This window comes from Setaria viridis, chromosome 4, assembly GCF_005286985.2.
Source record: "Setaria viridis chromosome 4, Setaria_viridis_v4.0, whole genome shotgun sequence".
NCBI lineage: Eukaryota > Viridiplantae > Streptophyta > Magnoliopsida > Poales > Poaceae > Setaria > Setaria viridis.
Genome location: NC_048266.2, coordinates 35,295,389 through 35,317,276, shown reverse-complemented (window position 1 = coordinate 35,317,276; position 21,888 = coordinate 35,295,389). Strand labels below are relative to the sequence as shown.

Genomic DNA, 21,888 nt, shown 5'->3' with positions numbered 1-21,888 from the left:
AATTTTGACCATGAAACTTAAACTAGAAATCTTTTACCATCATACTATTAAAAGTATTTACATTTGCCTGTCTAACTGTTTTGATGGAGGCTTTGCTGACGTGTCAGTGGAGCCTACATGCTAGCTTCCTTTTCTCTCTTCACTCTCTTTGTCTCTCCTCGCTCCTATCTCATCCACACGGTGCCGCCTCCCGCCGCCGAAAAGGAGGCCATGTATGCATGACCTCCCACTTGTAACACCCTAATTTTCACCTTTTGCAATTTAATAAAATTAATTAGAATCTTCTAGAATTTGTTTGACTTCGTTTAAGGCCTTAAGGTTTCTTTGTGAATTTATTAGACATTAAAATCTTTTTCTAAATTAACTTAATGAACCTTAGTTTCTGTGTGTTGCATTCATGCTGGTTGCATTTCTTATTACTTGAGTGTGAAACAGTTTAAAAATGCGTTCTTACGACTGTTAGGTTCTCTGAGATATGTTTCGGATTTTTCTGGAATTTGTTCTCATTTTTCTAGAGCTAAATCTATTTTTTTGGAAGGCTCTAGTTTCTTTTTAACGGGTTCCAAGTATTTTATTTGGATTCCTTGTGGCCCAATCTATCTCTGGGAATTTTCCTAGAATTTTATGGAACTTTTAGGATATTTTTCATGATTTAAATAAATTATCTAGAATTTTTCTGAATTTTTCTTTCACAAGAAATCATTTCTAAAAATCTAACCCTATCCTATAGGGCCGAGCCCGTGGGCTCGAACCACTCCGGCCGCCTCCCGGCCATCCAGCTCGTCGAGGCCCATCGGGCGGTGCCAAACCTTGGGTCGGCCATGGCTACCGCCGCCTTCTCCTAGGCGTGCGCGCCAAGCCAGGTCTCCACCCCTGCCCCTATAAATAGCGAAGCCACATTCCCTACTCGCTCTGCTGCCTCTGCTCACGCCTGCGCCGCCTCGCCCCATCCTCATCTTGCGCAGCGCCGCCGCTTTGCTAGCTAGCCGGCCGAGCCAAGCGTTGCCGATGGCTTTTCCGGCCGATTTGGCGCACCCTGTCATCCTCGGGGCATGCCGTCTTCGCTAGCTTGTCAATGAGGTTGAGCCACGCGATCACCATTGGTTCTCGACGTCGTTCCGTCACCGGAGCAGCACCGCCACGCAATGGCGACCCGGCCGCCGTCTACTGTCCGTCATCGGCCAAATTTTCAGCCCGATTCCACCATACCAGCTGCCAGTGAGAACATCAGGAGGATCCCCAAGCTCTCCTCTCTCGTTTCTCCTCCTCGCCTTGGTCCCCAGCTCGCCAAAGCACCGGCAAGCCGGTCGGCCAGAGCTGCCGCAGGCCATGGGAAGAAGATGGCCAATGATTGCAGATAGGCTCCTGGCCAAATCTGTAATTATTTATCCTTTTATTGTGTCTTGGAAACTTTACCAAAAACCCCTTATAAGTTTCCAGTTCCTTTCAATCTAACCTGAAACCCTTCCGTTTTGCAGATCTAACCCTGAGCCTTATCCTTTTTGCGAGCACTGTTTTACGTGTCTTGTAGATCTTTCTTGCTAGCCCTTCAAATCTATAGTTAATTGCATCTAAGTCCCTGAAACCATGTTTGCCTCAAACCTTCTTCGTTTTAGCTCCGATTCGGGTGAGTCTTGCTGAAAGAGCATCTAGGCCCCTAGTGGTTTTTGGTGAGTTGAATGACAACTTGATTAAAGGTCTAATGAACTGATTAAGTATATGAGCAGGTGTAATGCTATTGATGAATAATGTTTGTGGGAAAGATTGTATTAAATGGCTCATATAGTAAGAAGAACAAGTGTGGTATATGGCATTGTTCATCTAAGCATGGAAAGCAAGAAATGGTGTAAAGGTGAGTTGAGGCTTGGTTGATAGCTTGATATTGCAAGATTGTTTGAGTTCAAGATGAATGTCATAATAAGGAATATTATGTAAATCCTATGATGGTTGTGTGTGATATGTGACAAGCAAATTGAGGTAAAGATAGAGGCATGATGACATTAGTATATCTGTTGGTCTCTAAATAAAATGAGAAGCTTGTTATGAACAAATGGGATATAGAAGTCAAAAGAAGATATGATCTCAAGTGGATTTCATTCTTGATGTCAAAATAAAGCTAGACTCAATGCAGCAAAAATTGGATGAAGGAATCAAGCAAATGATTAGCAACGAGATACTAAGCAAAGTTTGGTCAAGTGGTGACCCGGTCCGTGACTTTTTCTAGGGTGAAGCAGCCAGTGCTTGGAGGATTTTGAGGTATCAAGTCAAGCCTTACCGAGTATAGCAATGGGATGCATCAAATGTTTATTGAGTCATATGAAGAAGTGACTTGTGATCTAAAATTGGGTTTCATTCATATGCGGTTGAATATTGATCCAAGTCACTAGCTCAAGGTTGAAGTGTTCAAACCAAAGAGGAAAAATTGGATGCAACTCTCAAGTGGATATGTTGAAAAAGTATGGCATGGATCATGGTAATAAAGCTCAAGAGGATAAATATTGTATTTATGTTTTGATCTTGAGTATAGGTGTGCTGTACAATCAAGAGGGATGCATCACATGGTCATTTGACAAAGTCTCAGTGCTCAAGTATCCTATGAGGGATGAGAGACACAAAAGCCACACGTACACACTGACGGGTCAGGCAGTGGCAAAACAGGAAGTTCCGATTTTGGAAACAGAGGGTTTCGGTTTTTTGTGCCACATGTCACTAACATCTAGCAGGTTTGAAAACCGAAGGTTCTGATTTTGGGAAACTGGAAGTTCCAGTTTTGGTCTGACAACTCTAACGGCTAGTTTTTGAGGAGTGGAGTATTTAGACCCCATGACCTCCTCAGTGGCTGGTTATTTTTTTGCAGTTGTTGGTGTGCTTCTTGCCTGTTCTGAGCTGAACTAAAGCCAAATAGCTCTTCCCAACCCCTCTTTGTGAGGTGGTGTGATCTTTGCTAGATCTTGTGAGTTGGGTTGTAGAGAGGAGCCATTTAAGAGCACTAGAAGAGCACTCATATTCTTGAGCATTGGTTTACCTTGTCAGTTTCAAGTGAAACATTTGTTACTCTTGGAGGTGTTCCTCCTAGATGGCTATGCATCGCCCAAGAGCGCCCAAGGTGTGGTGAGCCATGGGACAGTTTCTGCAGGTCGAGCTTTGCCTCCGAAAGGGAAGAAGCTAACTAGTGAAGTAGGGAAAGGGTTGAGTGCAACCCGGCTTCTTTGGAAGCACCCAACGGAGATGTAGGATTCGCTTGGGGTGTATCTGAACTTCGGTGAAACAAATCATTATGTCTCCTCACTAGTTTGCTTACATTTGTATTGCACTTCAATTTCATTGTGATTTCGTAATGTTGGTTGATCTACTCGGGTGTTTGTGTTTGCAAAGTCCATGAACTTTGTGATCCTACTAAGGTACACTATTTGAGCATACTCTCTAAACCTGGTTTGATCTTTACCTCACTTGCAACGCATAAGGTTTGGGAGTTCTCTCTGCCCGAGCCAAAACCGGAGGTTCCAATTTTGAAATCGGAAGTTTCGATTTTCAGGTAGACAGTTTTATTCCGCTGCTTAAGGCGTGTGTTTCCTATCTTTGGAGATTCCAAAGATTTCTTCAGAGATTCCGTAATTTGGGGAATCTCCAGAAGTACTTCCCGAATAATCCGCAAGTCGCTGATAAACTTGTTTTAAGTGGTGACGATTTCAGGTTACTCCTATTCACCCCCCTCTAGGCGACATCAAGATCCTTCAACTTGCGCTCATGCGATCCTTGCAACGTTTACGATAGATTTAAAGTGTTGTTTTAGTAAGATTTTATTGTTTGGTGTATTGTTTCTTATTAGTTGTATTTTTTTGCTTGTATGGTTGCTTTGGATGATTGTGTGATGCCGAAGGAGCGCAGTTCAAGGAATCTCAAGAAGAAGACTTCGAAGACTATGAACAACAACATGACTTTATGGAAGGCAAGCTGTGCCCTTGATCACATTCTATCCTATAAAACATTTATATATGAAACATATGCTTTGCACGCTTGTGTCTTAATTTGATGGTTCCTAATTAAGGATTTACCTAATTTCCATATTATCCCTTGTCAACCTGGGTTTTACTTTATTGTTGGGTAGCTATGCTAGTTGCTATACCTGGTTTATGGTGGGAAGAAATGAATAATGATGAACCTGATTTATTTTATGTTATGCACCTTTGTTAATTACAACAACTCACATGCCTTAATTGGAACATGGTGTGACCATCCAGGAAAACAGTACAACCATAAGACCAATGGGCTCTGATCTTGGCTAATTATTTAGAAACTCTAGTTTGTGATAGTCTTACCGAAAGGGCAAGAGGGGTTCATAAGTTGTGCAAAGGCTTGTCCAGTCAAGGGGTGTACACACCACTTGGGGGAGGGTTCATCCCCTTATGAGGAAACCTTAGCATGTTATTACTTATTACGGAATCTTTGTAAAGACCTCTTAGTGTCCCTATGCAGCCACACCTCGATAGTGTGATAAGTACCTATTTTTGCACAGCATGGTTGGGTCTAAAGTTCTTCTGAACTTTTACGTGACTTACGGTGAAAGTGTACAACCTCTGCAGAGTGTACAATTGATATATCAGCCGTGCTCACGGTAAAGAGCGGCCTGGACCCTCGCATGATAATTGAACTTGAAAAATAATTAACATGTGTTTTATTTTTGTGATATGTTCTTGCTCTTATGCTTAATTTGGTGTATTGTCACACCCGATTTTAAGGACAAAATCGAGTGCATTAAATACATGTGCGCCAGGATCAAGTTACACACATGTACGACAATAGTGAATAGCAAAGACAGTGCTAGATCGAATAAAGAGAGTATTAACCATTATTACATGACCGAATGTCTCAAATAAACCACAAAGTCTAATTATTACGCAGCGGAACTCCAAAGATGATGACGACTCCACAGGCAGCTGACTGAAGAAACGTACGCCTAGAACTCCTCGAAGTCGTGGAAGTACTCCTCTTCCCAATTAACTTGGTCTGAACAGCGGTTTTGCAAGGGTGAGTACACTTATGGTTGGTACTCAACAAGTCGTGGGGAATAGTGTAGTGTAAGGCTAATTCAAGGTATGGCTAAGGCATAAATAGCATTCGCTTTTAATTAAGTTGGTCAAGTTTTATTAGCAATTAACTAAGTATAAGTTCATACCACCCAAAATTAAACATGAACATAAAGTAAGCAACAAATGCATGAAATGATAACAAGTTAAGTCCATCTTCCGATAATATTATCATGTGAGGGTCCAGGCCGCTCTTAACCGTGAGCACGGCTGATCGATCAGTTTAACACTCTGCAGAGGTGGCACATCTTTACCCACAAGTCGCGTAAAAGTTCATAAGAACTTTGGACCCAACCATGCGGTGTTTGCAAGGCACCATACCACACTTCCGAGGTGTGATTGCATAGGGACGCTACGAGGCCTTTACAAAGATTCCTTAATCAGTGGTAACCCGCTAAGGTTTCGGTGTCTGGCATGCACCACCCATCCCAGGTAAATGCAACGACTCAGTCCCCCCTCTTGCCTCATCACGAGTAAGGTCACCCCAGACTAAGGTTTCTAATTAATCAGCCAAGACCAGAGCCATTTAGTCTTGTGGTAGCACTGTTTTCCTGGGTGGTCGCTCCATGTTCCGATTAACAAATAATGATCTTGTCTTAATGAAAGGTATAACAGAAGTAAAGCAAGATTAAGCTTTGTGTTTAGTTAAACCACCATATACCAAGTAAGCACTAAGCATGAGCTACCCAACATAAAGTAAACCGGTTGGTCAAGGCAAAGGTAAATCAATCTAGGCGAACCTTAATTGGGACCCATCAATTTAATCTTAACATGTGCATGGCATAATGTTGAGTATGAGAAAGTAAAGGTGTATAGGACAACAAGGTAGTGATCAAGGACACGACTTGCCTTCTTGGCCTTGCTCCTGCTGTTCGTACTCCTCGAAGGCTTGATCGGCAACTCCCTCGAACTGCGGGGCGTCTACACGCGTCACACGAGCACATACAAGCAAACATGGGCAAAAGTAAGAAAACAGTACACCAAACATAGTCAAACAGAGACAACAAGCTTGAAAATATGATCTAAGCTTTAAAACGAACACGTGGATATAAAGAACGCGAAAAACGGAGTTAAGATGCAAAAGATATGATTAAAACAAGATCCAGGGACTTTTCTGTAAGAAAAACAAAACTTTTAGGGCCTATCCGCGAAAACCGAGGGCTTATACGTAATTATGCGTATAAACCGAGGGTCTGACGCGTAAAAACAACAAACCCGGACGGCGGGTTGATTTCTGGAAAGCTCAAGGGTTAAACCGAAAAATGCGAGGGCAGATCTGTAAATATTTTCAACGCGATGTGGACCGCGGGTTGATTTGCGGAAAAGACAGGGTCTTAAGTGCAAAAGTCACGCGGCGCGGCTCGGTTGACCGGCACGCGGCCGGATTGACCCGCGATTGACCGTCGGATCTTGATCCGACGGCTGCGGTCAACGACGACTCGCGACGGCGGCGGAAACCAGAGCGGCGGCGGCGGCGAGCGGCGGCGCGCGACGGCGAGTGGCGGCGGGTCGCCGGAGTTGGGCGAAATCACGCCACAGTGCACGGTTTAACACGCGGGTTGCACCAAAAGAGAGTGAGGAACACGGCGATCCCGTTTTGGGGGTTCTTTTCGACGGGGGCTCACCGGCGACGGCGAACGGCGGCGAGGAAGAGGCGGCGGCGCTAGGAGCTCGAGCGGCTAGGGTTTTGGGGCGCGGGTGCTGGTGGAGGAGACCGGGAGGGGGCGGCGGCTTTTATAGGCGCTAGAGATAGAGGGCCCGGGGTTTAAACCCCCCCGAAGGAGGCGGAGCGGAGGGAGTCCGCGGCGGAGACGGTGCGCGGCGGTTGCGGGCGGAGGAGAATCCGGCCGGAGGAAGGAGAAGGCAGGTGGCGGGCCGGCGCGTCTTCGTTGGCCGGCGCGGCGTTGGTGGGCCGCGAGGCGCGGGCGAGGAAGCGGCGGGCGGAGCAGGCCGAGCGGAGCTGGGCCGGCGCGAGCGCGCGTGAGCTGCGGGGAGGAGGCAAAGCGGCGGGCTGGGCCGGCAGAAGAGGAAACGGAGGAGGGGGCGACGCGGCGGGGAGCTGGGCCGCGCGGAGGAGAACGAGCTGGGCCGGAGAAGAAAAAGAAAAGGAGGGAGAAGGAGCTTTCAGCCCAGGTAGAGAAGAAGGAAAAGAAAGAGAAAGGGAAATAGAAAATGGTTTTGGAAATTTGAATTCAAATTTGGAAATTCAAACTTTGATCAAACTCAAGCAATCAAAATAAATGCACCAGCATGAATGCACAAATAATTCCTATGATGAATTAATTGAATTAAGGAAAATGAAATTAAATACCTAGAAATTAAATAACACCTTAATTTGAGCAAATTTTAATGAGTTTGAATTATTGAAATTTTGGGTGTTACAAATCCTACCCCCCTTAAGAAGAATCTCGTGCTCGAGATTCGGAAGATCCTGCAAAGAGATGGGGAAATTCCTTCTGTAACTCATCCTCTCTTTCCCAAGTTGCCTCGTCCTCTGTATGGTGACTCCACTGAACCTTGCACATTCTGATCGTCCGATTCCTTGTAACCCTTTTCGAAGTATCCAAAATCTTAATGGGGTATTCCGTGTAAGTGAGATCATCCTGAACATTCAATTCCTCCATTGGCAACTGTTCCTCGGGAACTCTGAGGCACTTCTTAAGCTGTGAGATCGTGTACATCCGACAACTGATTAGGCAACTCCAATCGATAGGCTACCTGTCCCACTCGCTCAAGAATCTTGAATGGACCGATGAATCGAGGTGACAACTTCCCTTTGACCTTGAATCTGCGCATACCCCTGATGGGCGATACCTTGAGATACACATAATCACCTACTTCAAAGGTCAATTCCCTTCTCCTGGTGTCAGCATAACTCTTCTGTCGAGACTAAGCAGTCCTCAAGTTTTCCCGGATGATCTGGACCGTCTTTCTGCCTCTTGTATAATTTCTGGCCCGAATAACTGACTCTCTCCTGTTTCACTCCAATAAAGGGGTGTTCGGCACTTTCTACCATACAAAGCCTCAAATGGTGACATTTTGAGACTGGCTTGATAACTGTTATTATAGGAGAACTCTGCATAAGGTAGACTCTTGTCCCAACTACCTCCATGCTTCAATGCACATGCTCTAACATATCCTCCAATATTTGATTTGTTCTCTCGGTCTGTCCATCTGTCTGAGGGTGATAAGCAGAATTGAAATTCAACCTTGTGCCTAGAGATTCATGCAATTTCTGCCAGAAGCGTGACGTGAACTGAGTACCTCGGTCAGACACAATCTTCTTGGGCACACCATGCAAACACACTATTCTTGACATGTACAACTCTGCTAACCTTGCCCCAGAGTGTGTAGTCTTTACTGGAATGAAGTGTGCTACCTTTGTCAATCTGTCGACAATAACCCAAATCGAGTCATAACCAGCTTGAGTGCGGGGCAATCCAACTATAAAGTCCATGCCGATTTCTTCCCACTTCCATTCAGGCACTTTCAACGGTTGAAGCAATCCAGCTGGCCTCTGGTGTTCAGCTTTAACCCTTTGACATATGTCGCAAACGGCTACATGTGCAGCTATATCTTTCTTCATTCCGGGCCACCAATACTTCTGCTTAAGATCTTGGTACATCTTGGTACTGCCGGGGTGGATGGAATAAACTGAATCGTGAGCTTCCTTCAAGATCGTCTCACGGAGATTTCCCACATCGGGTACCCAAATCCTTCCTTTGACCCATAAGGTTCCTTGAGAGTCTTCTGTATAGTCTGTGGCTCTTCCTTCCTTTACCAGCTCCTTGATTTCCTTGACCTTGGCATCCTCAAGCTGTCCTACCCGTATCTCTTTCTCTAAAGTCGACTCCACTTCCATCGTTGCTCCCTCAGTGTGCCTAACGACGCTCAAGTTGAGCCTCTCAAATTCTTTCATCAACTCGTCAGGTAACTGGAATGCTAAGGCTAAGTTAACATGACCCTTCCGACTTAAAGCGTCTGCAACCAGGTTAGCCTTACCAGGATGATAGTGAATCTCCAGATCATAGTCATTGATAAGCTCTAACCATCGTCGCTGTCTCAGATTAAGGTCCTTCTGAGTGAAGATGTACTTGAGACTCTTGTGATCAGTATAGATCTGACACTTAGTCCCCAGAATGTAGTGTCTCCAAATCTTCAAGGCATGAACCACTGCGGCTAACTCCAAATCATGAGTCGGGTAATTCTGCTCATGTTTCCTCAATTGCCTAGAAGCATAGGCGATCACATGACCTTCCTGCATCAGAACACAGCCTAAACCCTGTCGAGATGCATCACAATATATGTTGTACCCCTTATGTAGATCTGGCATTACCAACACTGGAGCTGTGGTCAACCTCTTCTTCAGTTCCTCAAAACTTGCCTGACATGCCTTTGTCCATTTGAATTCCCTTCCTTTTTCTAGTAGCGTAGTGAGGGGCTTTACTATCTTGGAGAATCCTTCAATGAACCTGCGGTAATAGCCTGCAAGTCCGAGAAAACTCCTGATCTCAGTTACTGTCTGCGGCGGATTCCACTTCAAGACATCCCTAACCTTGCCTGGATCCACTGAAATTCCACCATCGGAGATGATATGACCAAGAAAAGAGACTTCCTTTATCCAGAACTCACACTTGCTGAATTTCGCATACAACTGATGTTCCCTCAATTTCTGAAGCACTAACCTCAAGTGTTCCTCATGTTCTTCCTCACTCTTGGAGTAAATCATGATATCATCAATGAACACCACAACGAACTTATCCAGGTACTCCATAAATACCTTATTCATCAGATACATGAAGTAAGCTAGAGCATTTGTCAGCCCGAACGACATTACCGTGTACTCGAAGAGACCATATCTGGAAGTAAAAGCGGTCTTGGGTATGTCAGATGGCCTGATCTTCATCTGATGATATCCCGATCGCAAATCAATCTTGGAGAATACCTTGGCTCCTCTCATCTGATCGAACAAATCCTCAATGCGAGGCAATGGGTACTTGTTCTTGACGGTCACCTCGTTCAGTGCTCTATAATCCACACACATCCTCTGAGTACCGTCCTTCTTTGGCACAAAGATAACCGGTGCTCCCCAAGGTGATGAACTAGGCCGAATAAACTGTTTTGCTGATAATTCCTCTAGTTGTTGTTTCAATTCTTTTAATTGTTCAACCAACATTCTATATGGACGTTTGGAGATAGGTGCAGTACCAGGTAAAAGATCAATAGCAAATTCAATGTCGCGGTCAGGTGGCATACCTGGTAAATCGTCGGGGAACACATCCGGGTAGTCACACACCACTTTGATATCTTCCAAGGATTTTTCAGCCAACTGATTAACTGCACAATCTGCTGCTGACGGTATAGTAGCTACAAACTCCACTTTCTCTCCATCAGGACCTGTGAGCAGAACTGTCCTCTTGGCACACTGAATCATTGCATCAAAAGCGGCTAACCATCTCATTCCCAGAATTACATCGATTCCACCGGATTCAAGGACGATAAGATCAGCCGGAAACTCTATACCCATTATTCTCAGTTTAACTTGTGGACAGATGTATTGAGCCTTCATTGACCCCCCAGGTGAACTTACTAGCATATGGCGCCTCATTGTATGCATGGGTAAATTATGTTTTGCTACATAATGACTAGTGACAAAAGAATGCGATGCTCCAGAGTCAAATAAAACTGATGCGGGGGCAGAGTTGACAAAGAACATACCGAGCACTACATCTGGAGCCTCTTTAGCAGTCTCGGCTTCCATGTGGTTCACCTTGCCACGAACAAAGCTTTGTTGCCCCTGATTGCCTTGTGGGGTCTGGTTCCCGTTCCTCGGTTGCTGCATCTGATTCTGCCGAGGAGCACTGCTATTCTGCACGGGGGTAGCTGGTCCACCTCTCTTAGGACAAGAGCTGGCATAATGACCAACCTCGCCACATTTGAAGCAAGTAGGACCTACTGGAGCATTGGACCTTGCTGGAGTGCCAGTAGGGGTCATCTGGCGGTTCTGCGTAAAGCCGGGGCGCGGAGTCTGCATCCCTGGACGCTGGAACTGAGGGCTGGGGCGCTGGAATGACTTCTGAGCAGGGCGCGGGAATGACTGCTGCCCAAAATTCCCACTCGGGCCCCCTGCGCGGAACGGCGTCCCTTGCTGTGGAGCAAAGCGAGGGCGGGTGTTGCTTCTTGAAGACGACTGGGAATTGAATTTCCTCTTCATCTCCCTGAGCTCGTTCCTCTTGTGTTCCAGGCCAATTGCCTTGTCTAGCATCTTCTGGAAACTGGGGAAGGTGTGCGACATAAGCTGATATTGGAGCGGTCCAATCAACCCATCCAAGAACAGCTCCTGCTTCTGCTCATCATCAGCAACATCTTCGGGAGCATATCGGGACAACTGGACAAACTTGTCCCTGTACTCTGCCACTGTCATGTTCCCCTGCTTAAGAGCAAGGAACTCCTTCTTTTTAAGCATCATTAACCCAGAAGGAATATGATGACTTCTGAAGTTAGTCCGGAATTCATCCCAGGTAATGCCATTAGCATTGGCATGTGCGGCGGTGTAAGCATCCCACCAATCAGCAGCTGGCCCTTCCAGGCGTCCTGAAGCGTACAGGACCTTCTCCCTGTCAGTACACTGGGCGATATTCAGCATCTTCTCCACTGTTTTCAGTCAATCATCAGCATCTAATGGATCCGGAGAATGTGAAAACGTCGGGGGCTTGTGGCTCATGAACTCCCTGTGCCTGTCCCTTGGCGGTGGCTGCTGCTGGTTGTTGTTGTTGTTATTGTTCAGCTGAGCTTGTAAAGCTGCCACGGTGTTGGTCAGTCCGGCGAGAAGCTGAGTCTGAGCTGCTAAAAACTGCTCCATCCCTGCAGGTGCTTGCTGGTTCTGCTGCGGAGCGGTGCTGGGATTGCTGCTGTTGTCCCTGAGGCGAGGCACTGCGGGACGGTCAACTCCTGATCCGGACCTGGTGTTTACCATCTGAGCGTTAGAGACAATAGATTTAGATAGATGTGTGAAAGAATAACTAAGAAAGATAAAGCGACAAGATGTAAAAGTAAAACAGATTCTGTTAGCTCCATTTAATTAGGTGTGGTCGTCGGAAGAAGTGTCCATAAATACTGAAAAATTACCAAGTCGTAACTTATTAAATTTTTGAACCAACCCAACTTGAATCATCTCAATCGGACTTCTGGATCTCGAGTTACAAAATTAACAAGCTGACAGTGTCGGTTGACAGTTTCAGATTCTGAGTGCTTTACTATTTTGCATACATCTCCCAGACAGGTAATCCAAAAATTCTGAAAATTTTACAGAAAATACTCCACGAAGTTATGAAACTAAGCCCACTGGTTTCATGTCATTTGGACTTCCTTAGCTCGAGATATAAATAAAACAGTACTGGCGTGTCAGATAATGTCGAGAACAGAATTGAATGTCGCTTAGCTTGCATGATAGATACATTCAGACAGATGGTAGATCATGATTAAGGAAGATTAATTACTGATTTAGAACAGAAATAAAACCCAACTAGGCACTTTATTTTATTAAGACCAGTATCGTGTGGCAATTGCCCCACATACCGCACTCATTACAAAATCCAACTCAAACATGTAGCACAAAACCAAACAGCTAAGCACACTTTAACTAACACACTCGAACGACGTCTAACGATTACAAGAATTTAAACTAAAACACTCCTAATTTCCTAGAGGTCTTCTGCGGCGGCGCCGGGCGAGTCGTAGCGGGGACGCTTAGGCGACGGCGACGAAGCGGGATGAACAGCAAATTCCTGCGGCGGCGGTGCTCCCGTCGCGGCAGCCATATTCGCATCCCTCTCCCACCGGAGTTCCTGAACCTCCTGCTGAAGCTCCTGGATATGGTTGTTTGCTTCATTCAGTGCGGTGAGAGCTGCCGACGTGTACTTGTGGAGGAAGTCTGTAGCCATGTCAACCCCATCATTAGTAGCGATGAAGGTTCTTGCTTCCCCACTAGCTCGGTAAGGAAGGAACCGATGGTAAGTGTGCTGCAGTCGCGGCCGTTCCTTGTGGGAGACGACCTCAAGTGCCCTCCTGGCGGCCTCGGCAATGCCGGACTCCATGGTCCTCCTGATGGTCACATCATGGTGAATAGCCTTCACCTCCCATCCTCCTTCGTGCTCCTCACGAAGGACAACCTTCACCTCCCAAAAAGTGGGATAGCGAGGGTGGGTGAACCGGGAGCACTTGTAGAGTGGCCTCATGCCGTACCCCAAGCGGTGACAAGTCCACCTAAGGATGTCGGCCATGTGCACTCCTTGGCCATAGTCTTCCTTCACCCATTTGATCCATGTCTCGGGCTCGGGATCTGCTTCGGGCTCATCATCCGTCAAGTCGACGACCGGTACGGGCGTCGGGGCTGGTGCAGGAGCGGGCGCCGGTGCTGGAGATGGTGCTGGTGCCGGCGTGGTCTCCTGCTCCACGGTCACGGCGTCCTCGTCCGAGTCATCCCCCGGATGCTGGAAGATCTCTTCCTCTTCTTCCTCGTCCCAAGGATCCACGGGGGCGTGCGACGGCGCGATGCCATGACGCGGCGGACGGGTGCTCTTGCGTGCGGTCAACCGGGTGCGAGCCATCTAGCAGAAAGAAAGAAGAAATTTTTAGAATAAAATTTTGAACAAAGCTAGATAATAGAATAGCAATAAGGATGAGACAAATCAAGTTTAAGAATAATTAAGTAGATTTAAATAAGAAAGGTAGAATGGCTACTAGATTATTATAATCCTTAAATACGACCATTTTCTAACTAGGCTAACGTCCTACAGTCAACACGACTCTGATACCACTTTTGTCACACCCAATTTTAAGGACAAAATCGAGTGATTAAATACATGTGCGCCAGGATCAAGTTACACACATGTACGACAATAGTGAATAGCAAAGACAGTGCTAGATCGAATAAAGAGAGTATTAACCATTATTACATGACCGAATGTCTCAAATAAACCACAAAGTCTAATTATTACGCAGCGGAACTCCAAAGATGATGACGACTCCACAGGCAGCTGACTGAAGAAACGTACGCCTAGAACTCCTCGAAGTCGTGGAAGTACTCCTCTTCCCAATTAACTTGGTCTGAACAGCGGTTTTGCAAGGGTGAGTACACTTATGGTTGGTACTCAACAAGTCGTGGGGAATAGTGTAGTGTAAGGCTAATTCAAGGTATGGCTAAGGCATAAATAGCATTCGCTTTTAATTAAGTTGGTCAAGTTTTATTAGCAATTAACTAAGTATAAGTTCATACCACCCAAAATTAAACATGAACATAAAGTAAGCAACAAATGCATGAAATGATAACAAGTTAAGTCCATCTTCCGATAATATTATCATGTGAGGGTCCAGGCCGCTCTTAACCGTGAGCACGGCTGATCGATCAGTTTAACACTCTGCAGAGGTGGCACATCTTTACCCACAAGTCGCGTAAAAGTTCATAAGAACTTTGGACCCAACCATGCGGTGTTTGCAAGGCACCATACCACACTTCCGAGGTGTGATTGCATAGGGACGCTACGAGGCCTTTACAAAGATTCCTTAATCAGTGGTAACCCGCTAAGGTTTCGGTGTCTGGCGTGCACCACCCATCCCAGGTAAATGCAACGACTCAGTCCCCCCTCTTGCCTCATCACGAGTAAGGTCACCCCAGACTAAGGTTTCTAATTAATCAGCCAAGACCAGAGCCATTTAGTCTTGTGGTAGCACTGTTTTCCTGGGTGGTCGCTCCATGTTCCGATTAACAAATAATGATCTTGTCTTAATGAAAGGTATAACAGAAGTAAAGCAAGATTAAGCTTTGTGTTTAGTTAAACCACCATATACCAAGTAAGCACTAAGCATGAGCTACCCAACATAAAGTAAACCGGTTGGTCAAGGCAAAGGTAAATCAATCTAGGCGAACCTTAATTGGGACCCATCAATTTAATCTTAACATGTGCATGGCATAATGTTGAGTACGAGAAAGTAAAGGTGTATAGGACAACAAGGTAGTGATCAAGGACACGACTTGCCTTCTTGGCCTTGCTCCTGCTGTTCGTACTCCTCGAAGGCTTGATCGGCAACTCCCTCGAACTGCGGGGCGTCTACACGCGTCACACGAGCACATACAAGCAAACATGGGCAAAAGTAAGAAAACAGTACACCAAACATAGTCAAACAGAGACAACAAGCTTGAAAAGATGATCTACGCTTTAAAACGAACACGTGGATATAAAGAACGCGAAAAACGGAGTTAAGATGCAAAAGATATGATTAAAACAAGATCCAGGGACTTTTCTGTAAGAAAAACAAAACTTTTAGGGCCTATCCGCGAAAACCGAGGGCTTATACGTAATTATGCGTATAAACCGAGGGTCTGACGCGTAAAAACAACATACCCGGACGGCGGGTTGATTTCTGGAAAGCTCAAGGGTTAAACCGAAAAATGCGAGGGCAGATCTGTAAATATTTTCAACGCGATCTGGATCGCGGGTTGATTTGCGGAAAAGACAGGGTCTTAAGTGCAAAAGCGGCGCGGCGCGGCTCGGTTGACCGGTACGCGGCCGGATTGACCCGCGATTGACCGTCGGATCTTGATCCGACGGCTGCGGTCGACGACGACTCGCGACGGCGGCGGAAACTAGAGCGGCAGCGGCGGCGAGCGGCGGCGCACGACGGCGAGCGGCGGCGGGTCGCCGGAGTTGGGCGAAATCACGCCACAGTGCACGGTTTAACGCGCGGGTTGCACCAAAAGAGAGTGAGGAACACGGCGATCCCGTTTTGGGGGTTCTTGTTGACGGGGGCTCACCGGCGACGGCGAACGGCGGCGAGGAAGAGGCGGCGGCGCTAGAAGCTCGAGCGGCTAGGGTTTTGGGGCGCGGGTGCTGGTGGAGGAGACCGGGAGGGGGGGCGGCTTTTATAGGCGCTAGAGATAGAGGGCCCGGGGTTTAAACCCCCCCCGAAGGAGGCGGAGCGGAGGGAGTCCGCGGCGGAGACGGCGCGCGGCGGTTGCGGGCGGAGGAGAATCCGGCCGGAGGAAGGAGAAGGCAGGTGGCGGGCCGGCGCGTCTTCGTGGGCTGGCGCGGCGTTGGTGGGCCGCGAGGCGCGGGCGAGGAAGCGGCGGGCGGAGCAGGCCGAGCGGAGCTGGGCCGGCGCGAGCGCGCGTGAGCCGCGGGGAGGAGGCAAAGCGGCGGGCTGGGCCGGCAGAAGAGGAAACGGAGGAGGGGGCGACGCGGCGGGGAGCTGGGCCGCGCGGAGGAGAACGAGCTGGGCCGGAGAAGAAAAAGAAAAGGAGGGAGAAGGAGCTTTCAGCCCAGGTAGAGAAGAAGGAAAAGAAAGAGAAAGGGAAATAGAAAATGGTTTTGGAAATTTGAATTCAAATTTGGAAATTCAAACTTTGATCAAACTCAAGCAATCAAAATAAATGCACCAGCATGAATGCACAAATAATTCCTATGATGAATTAATTGAATTAAGGAAAATGAAATTAAATACCTAGAAATTAAATAACACCTTAATTTGAGCAAATTTTAATGAGTTTGAATTATTGAAATTTTGGGTGTTACATGTATAAACTTATATTTTAGTAAATATCTTGCTAATAAAATTTGACCAACTAATTAAAATGCTTAACGCAGTAAACCAGCTAGCTATTCCTTGTTTTGGCCTTACACTACATATTTTCCCACACTTGCTGAGTAACAACCATAAGTGTACTCACACTTGGTATATCTACTGTTCAGTACAAGACAACTCTGTTGAAGACTTTGAAGATTTGCTAGGCGTACGTTTCCCCCAGTCAACTGCATGAGGAGTTGTAGGAGATGCGCTGCTTATACTAGAGATTTTCATCTCATTTCTGGTTAGGTAATATATGTAACTCTCTTTATGTTATAACACTGTATTTGATATTTATTGAAGTCATCGTATGTGTGAAACTTGATCCTGACACACATATGATAGTCACTTAGTTTGTCTTTAAAACCAGGTGTGACACTGCTCCAAATCCGAATGTGGAACTCACGACCTCATCTCCTCCACTGCATCCTCCTCTCCCCTACCTCGCCCTCGCTCACCTCATCCGTTGCCGCCTAGGGGTTAGGCCTGAGTTGCCTCCGCACCAAGAATCTCGGGTGCCTCCGTGGTGGGAGCCTAGACGCCACTGTAGCAAGGAACTCAAGCGCCACCTCAGCGGGGAGCTGGGGCACCACCGCTTAGAGGAGCTTGGAGGTACCGCCGCTATGTCAATCTCTTCTACTATAGAAAGAGGGTGGAGAGAGGCGGAGGAGGGAGGGAGAGAGGAAGAAGATACTGCTAACATATGGGTTCCACTACCATGTATTGTCCACATTGGTGAAACCACCTTTTGAAATAACTAGATGGCAAAATGTAAACGGTTTGATAGTTGGATGGTAGAGATTTCCGGTTTTTGAGTTTTATGACCAAAATCAAACGTCAACGAATTCTAATGAATTCTAAATGTTTTCTTTTCCAAAGCACCCATGTGAGGGCACTTGCCTAATGGCCGCACATACCACTATGTTCAGACCTGACCTCTCCCATAAGTCAGTCTTCTTCAAAGAACAAAATGACATTCCTTCCTGAGGAGTCTCCATGACTAAGAGTGCATTGCAATTTGGATGGCAGAAGATTTCCGGTTGTTGAGTTTTATGGCCAAAATCAAACGCCAACGATAATTTAATGGTTAAAAATGGACTTTGCTCGTTTAAAAAGTGGGTACTTTTAAGTCTGCATACAACTGACAACCTGAAACCTTACATGTCACATAGAGAAACAACTTAACTTTTAAACAGTTAGCTCATTTGAGAAATTAATAACATGATAAGAACCCAGTCACAGTAGTGCAGTCCCTCTCAGTCAAAAAAGTCAAAAAGATACTCTGTTTTGTAAGGCTGAAGCATGGAGGACAAAGAGACTGCACCACCAGGTTCACAGCTCATCGGACTGTGACTGACGTGAACGCTGTGGGCCGAGTCTCCCACTTGCTTCTTGAGGATGGACGCTGCATTGCAAGTTGGGTCCCTATAACATCGTCCTCCATTCAGGTCACGCGAACACAACTCAAATGCTGCAATAACCATGGGTGCGGTTTCCAGATTTGTGGTTCTTCTCACTCTGATTCATCTGATTTTGCAAGTCTCAGCTCTAAATGTCCTCTCTTCAGGCTTCTCTCTCTCAGCAGATCGCAGCTCCGATGTACTCCGTTCGCCAGATGGTACGTTCAGCTGTGGCTTCTACGAAATCTCCCCCAACACATTCACCTTCTCCATTTGGTTCTCCAAAGTGTCTGAAAGAACTGTTGTATGGAGTGCAAATCCTCTCCGCCCTGTGTACACCTGGGGATCAAAGGTCAAGTTAAATTTCGATGGGAGCATGGTTCTAAGGGACCACGGTGGCCAGATTGTGTGGACCAACAACGTGAACTCCTCAAATGCAGAACAAGCTCAGCTCTTGGACACTGGGAATCTCATCGTGAAGGGCAAAGGTGATACCATTCTATGGCAAAGCTTTACTTCTCCTACTGATACCTTGTTACCCACTCAGAGGATTAATGCTACCATCAAGCTCGTGTCCACTAATAGATTGCTTGTTCCTGGCCGCTATAGCTTACATTTTAATGATCAGATCCTGCTTTCACTATTTGAAAATCAAAAGGATGTCTCATTCATCTATTGGCCAGATCCAACTTTGACTATCTGGCAAAAGCTAAGGATACCTTTTATGATCAACGCAAGTGGTGTTCTAGACAGCTTGGGGCAGTTCTATGGAAGCGATAACACTTCTTTCATGGCTGCTGACTGGGGTAGTCACATTATAAGAAGGCTAACGTTGGATTATGATGGCAATCTCAGACTGTATAGTCTGGACGATAATGGAACATGGTCAGTCACATGGATGGCGTTTCCACAGCTCTGCAATGTACATGGTGTCTGCGGCAGAAATGGAATATGTGTGTATACTCCTGTGCCAATCTGTGTATGCCCCCCTGGTTTTGAAGTCATCGACCAAAGTGACTGGGGCGAAGGCTGCAGACCAAAGATCAATATTACTTGTGATGAGCAAAAGGTGAAATTTGTTCATGTACCCCACACTAACTTCTACGGGCAAGATCTAAGTGCTCACCGTTCTGTCTCTGTTAACTTCTGCAAGCAGATATGTTTGAGTGACTGCAATTGTAATGGGTTCTCATACTTTCAAGGACTTGGTCACTGCTACCCGAAGGCTTTTCTACTAAACGGCAGAAGTCTAGATGGTATCGGTAGCATGTACCTTAAAATCGCAAGGGACTTAGAAGTATCTGGGTCCTCAGTTCCTCGGTCACAAGTTTTTGGTCCTAAATATGGGCCAAACTGCAGTGCAGCAAACGAACATGTCAATATGAATAAGGCCAGTCAGAATATATCAAAGTATTTGTATTTCTATGGGTTTTTATCAGCGATATTTGTAGCAGAGTTAATATTTATTGTATTTGGATGGTTTATTTTGAGAAGGGAGAGAGGACAACTCAGAGGAGCATGGCCAGCTGAGGCAGGCTATGAAATGATAACAAACCATTTCCGAAGATATACCTACAGAGAGTTAGTGAAAGCTACTAGAAAATTTAAGGATGAGCTTGGACGGGGAGCATCAGGCATCGTGTACAAAGGAGTTTTGAAAGACAATAGGGTTGTAGCTGTGAAAAAATTGGGAGATATAAACCAAGGTGGAGAAGAATTCCAGCATGAACTAAGTGTGATATGCAGGATTTACCATATGAATCTAGTGAGAGTTTGGGGATTCTGTTCTGACGGTCCACACAGGATATTGATTTCAGAATATGTGAAGAATGGCTCGTTGGAAAAAACCTTGTTCGCCGTCGAAGGCTCAGAAATCTTACTCGAATGGAAGCAAAGATTTAATATTGCCTTAGGCGTGGCAAGAGGATTGGCGTATCTTCATCATGAGTGCTTAGAGTGGGTCATCCACTGTGATGTCAAGCCTGAAAATATACTGCTGGATGAGAACTTGGTGCCAAAGATCGCTGACTTTGGCCTCGCGAAGCTCTTGAACAGAGGTGGATCAAATATAGATGTTTCTCGGATCCAAGGAACTAGAGGTTATTTAGCTCCTGAATGGGTTTCTAGTCTCCCAATAACCGCAAAGGTAGATGTTTACAGCTTTGGAGTGGTGCTACTGGAACTACTAAAGGGAGCCCGAATTTCGGACATGGAAAATAATGAGAATGAGGAGGTGGAGATGGTCCTTGGAAGGATAGTCAGGATGCTTAAAGAGAATTTGCAGTTGGATGGCAGTGAAGAATTTTGGATCGCCGACTTTATTGACAGTAGACTGAATGGCGACTTCAACTACTTGCAAGCAAGAACAATGATTAAGCTAGCTGTTTCATGTCTGGAGGAAGATAGAGGCAGAAGACCAACTATGGAAAATGTGGTGCAGACGCTTGTTTCAGTTGACGCTGTCAGCAGTGCAACTAAAATGGGAGGAGTTGCTTATTAAAAGCCTGCGTCCAAATGGTTCTTTGTACTAAGGGCCATGCAAACAATACATTGATAGAAAATGGTAGTTCTATCAAATATGCAGTATCCATGCTATATTGTGTTGTAAGTATGTGTGCTATAGCACCGTAAAATCTGCTCTAGTGTGCTTTACAGATATCTGATTGTATCACCTTGTACTTCTACGGATTTTTATAAGCAATAATTCTGTCCGAGCTAATGTTTGTTGCATTAGGATGATTTATTTTGAGGAACTAGAGGTTATTTAGCACCTGAATGGGTTTCTAGTCTCCCAATTACAGCAAAGGTTGATGTCTACAACTTTAGATTGGTGCTGCTGGAACTACTAAGAGAGCATCTAAATGACAACCCAATAGTATATTTATTTCTTTTATCCTTCTTTTCTAATTTTTTTTACCTATGTGAAAGTTCGATAGCATATCGTACCAAGCTATCCTACAGAAAGTAATTGGTTCACATTCCAAAGTCTCGATTCATCGTTCCGAAGGGGTATACCCGTTTTGTACCCGCCTATCCGTTCCACGATCCAATCGTACAAGAACTTGGTGACACTGGTCAGGTCTCGCAAAGCCCGTCTGTGCCTTCTGCCTATTGTCCACGCTGACGAACCGCAAGCCACATGAAGAATTTGACTTTCATATGTGCCCAGGCTCTTCAGATGGCCCGTGCTCCTGCAAACCTCGTCGCTCCCTCAAAGAACAATCTGTACGCCGAGCGAGCTCGTATAGCTAGCAATTACACTTCAGGAGTGCATCTTCCGTTAAAAAAAACAAACAAACATAAGATAGGTAGTATTCGTGTAAGAAAAAGAAACACTATAGCTGTATCTCATTTGCATCAATTTTATATCACCCACTAGAATCTTGTGTTGACAAGAATAGATTTTAGGCCATCTCTTCAGAAAGAGACAATCACTTTAGATACTTGTGAAGACATCACGTAATCCTTCTGGTCCAAATTTAGGTCCCATTTTTGTCCTAAGTCAAGTTTTCTAACTTTGATTAAATTTGTAGAAAGAGAAATTATTAACACCTGCAATACCAAATAAGTGCAATATCAATACATATTTCATATTGTAGCATACACCTTGAAATCTTAGTGTCAGATTGAAAAAAACATCTTGACAGGTAACCATTTGAGAAATTAATAATCTATATTGTTACCTTTGATTTTATCGAAGGCTTACAGATAATACGAGAGACCGGCAGACCGCACATGGTGCAGTCCCTCTCAGTCGGAAAAGAGCCTTCTCTACAACG

At 45.7% G+C, this 21,888-nt stretch overlaps 1 protein-coding gene across 1 annotated transcript; it reads left to right on the top strand.

The window, feature by feature from the left end:
- The first annotated feature begins 18,039 nt into the window (after positions 1 to 18,039).
- Positions 18,040 to 20,828, top strand: LOC117852874 (putative receptor protein kinase ZmPK1). The gene is made up of 2 exons (XM_034735161.2): positions 18,040 to 18,195; positions 18,277 to 20,828. The coding sequence occupies exons 1-2, from the start codon at positions 18,192 to 18,194 to the stop codon at positions 20,607 to 20,609; spliced, it is 2,337 nt and encodes a 778-aa protein (XP_034591052.1). The 5' UTR covers positions 18,040 to 18,191; the 3' UTR covers positions 20,610 to 20,828.
- Positions 20,829 to 21,888: the final 1,060 nt, after the last annotated feature.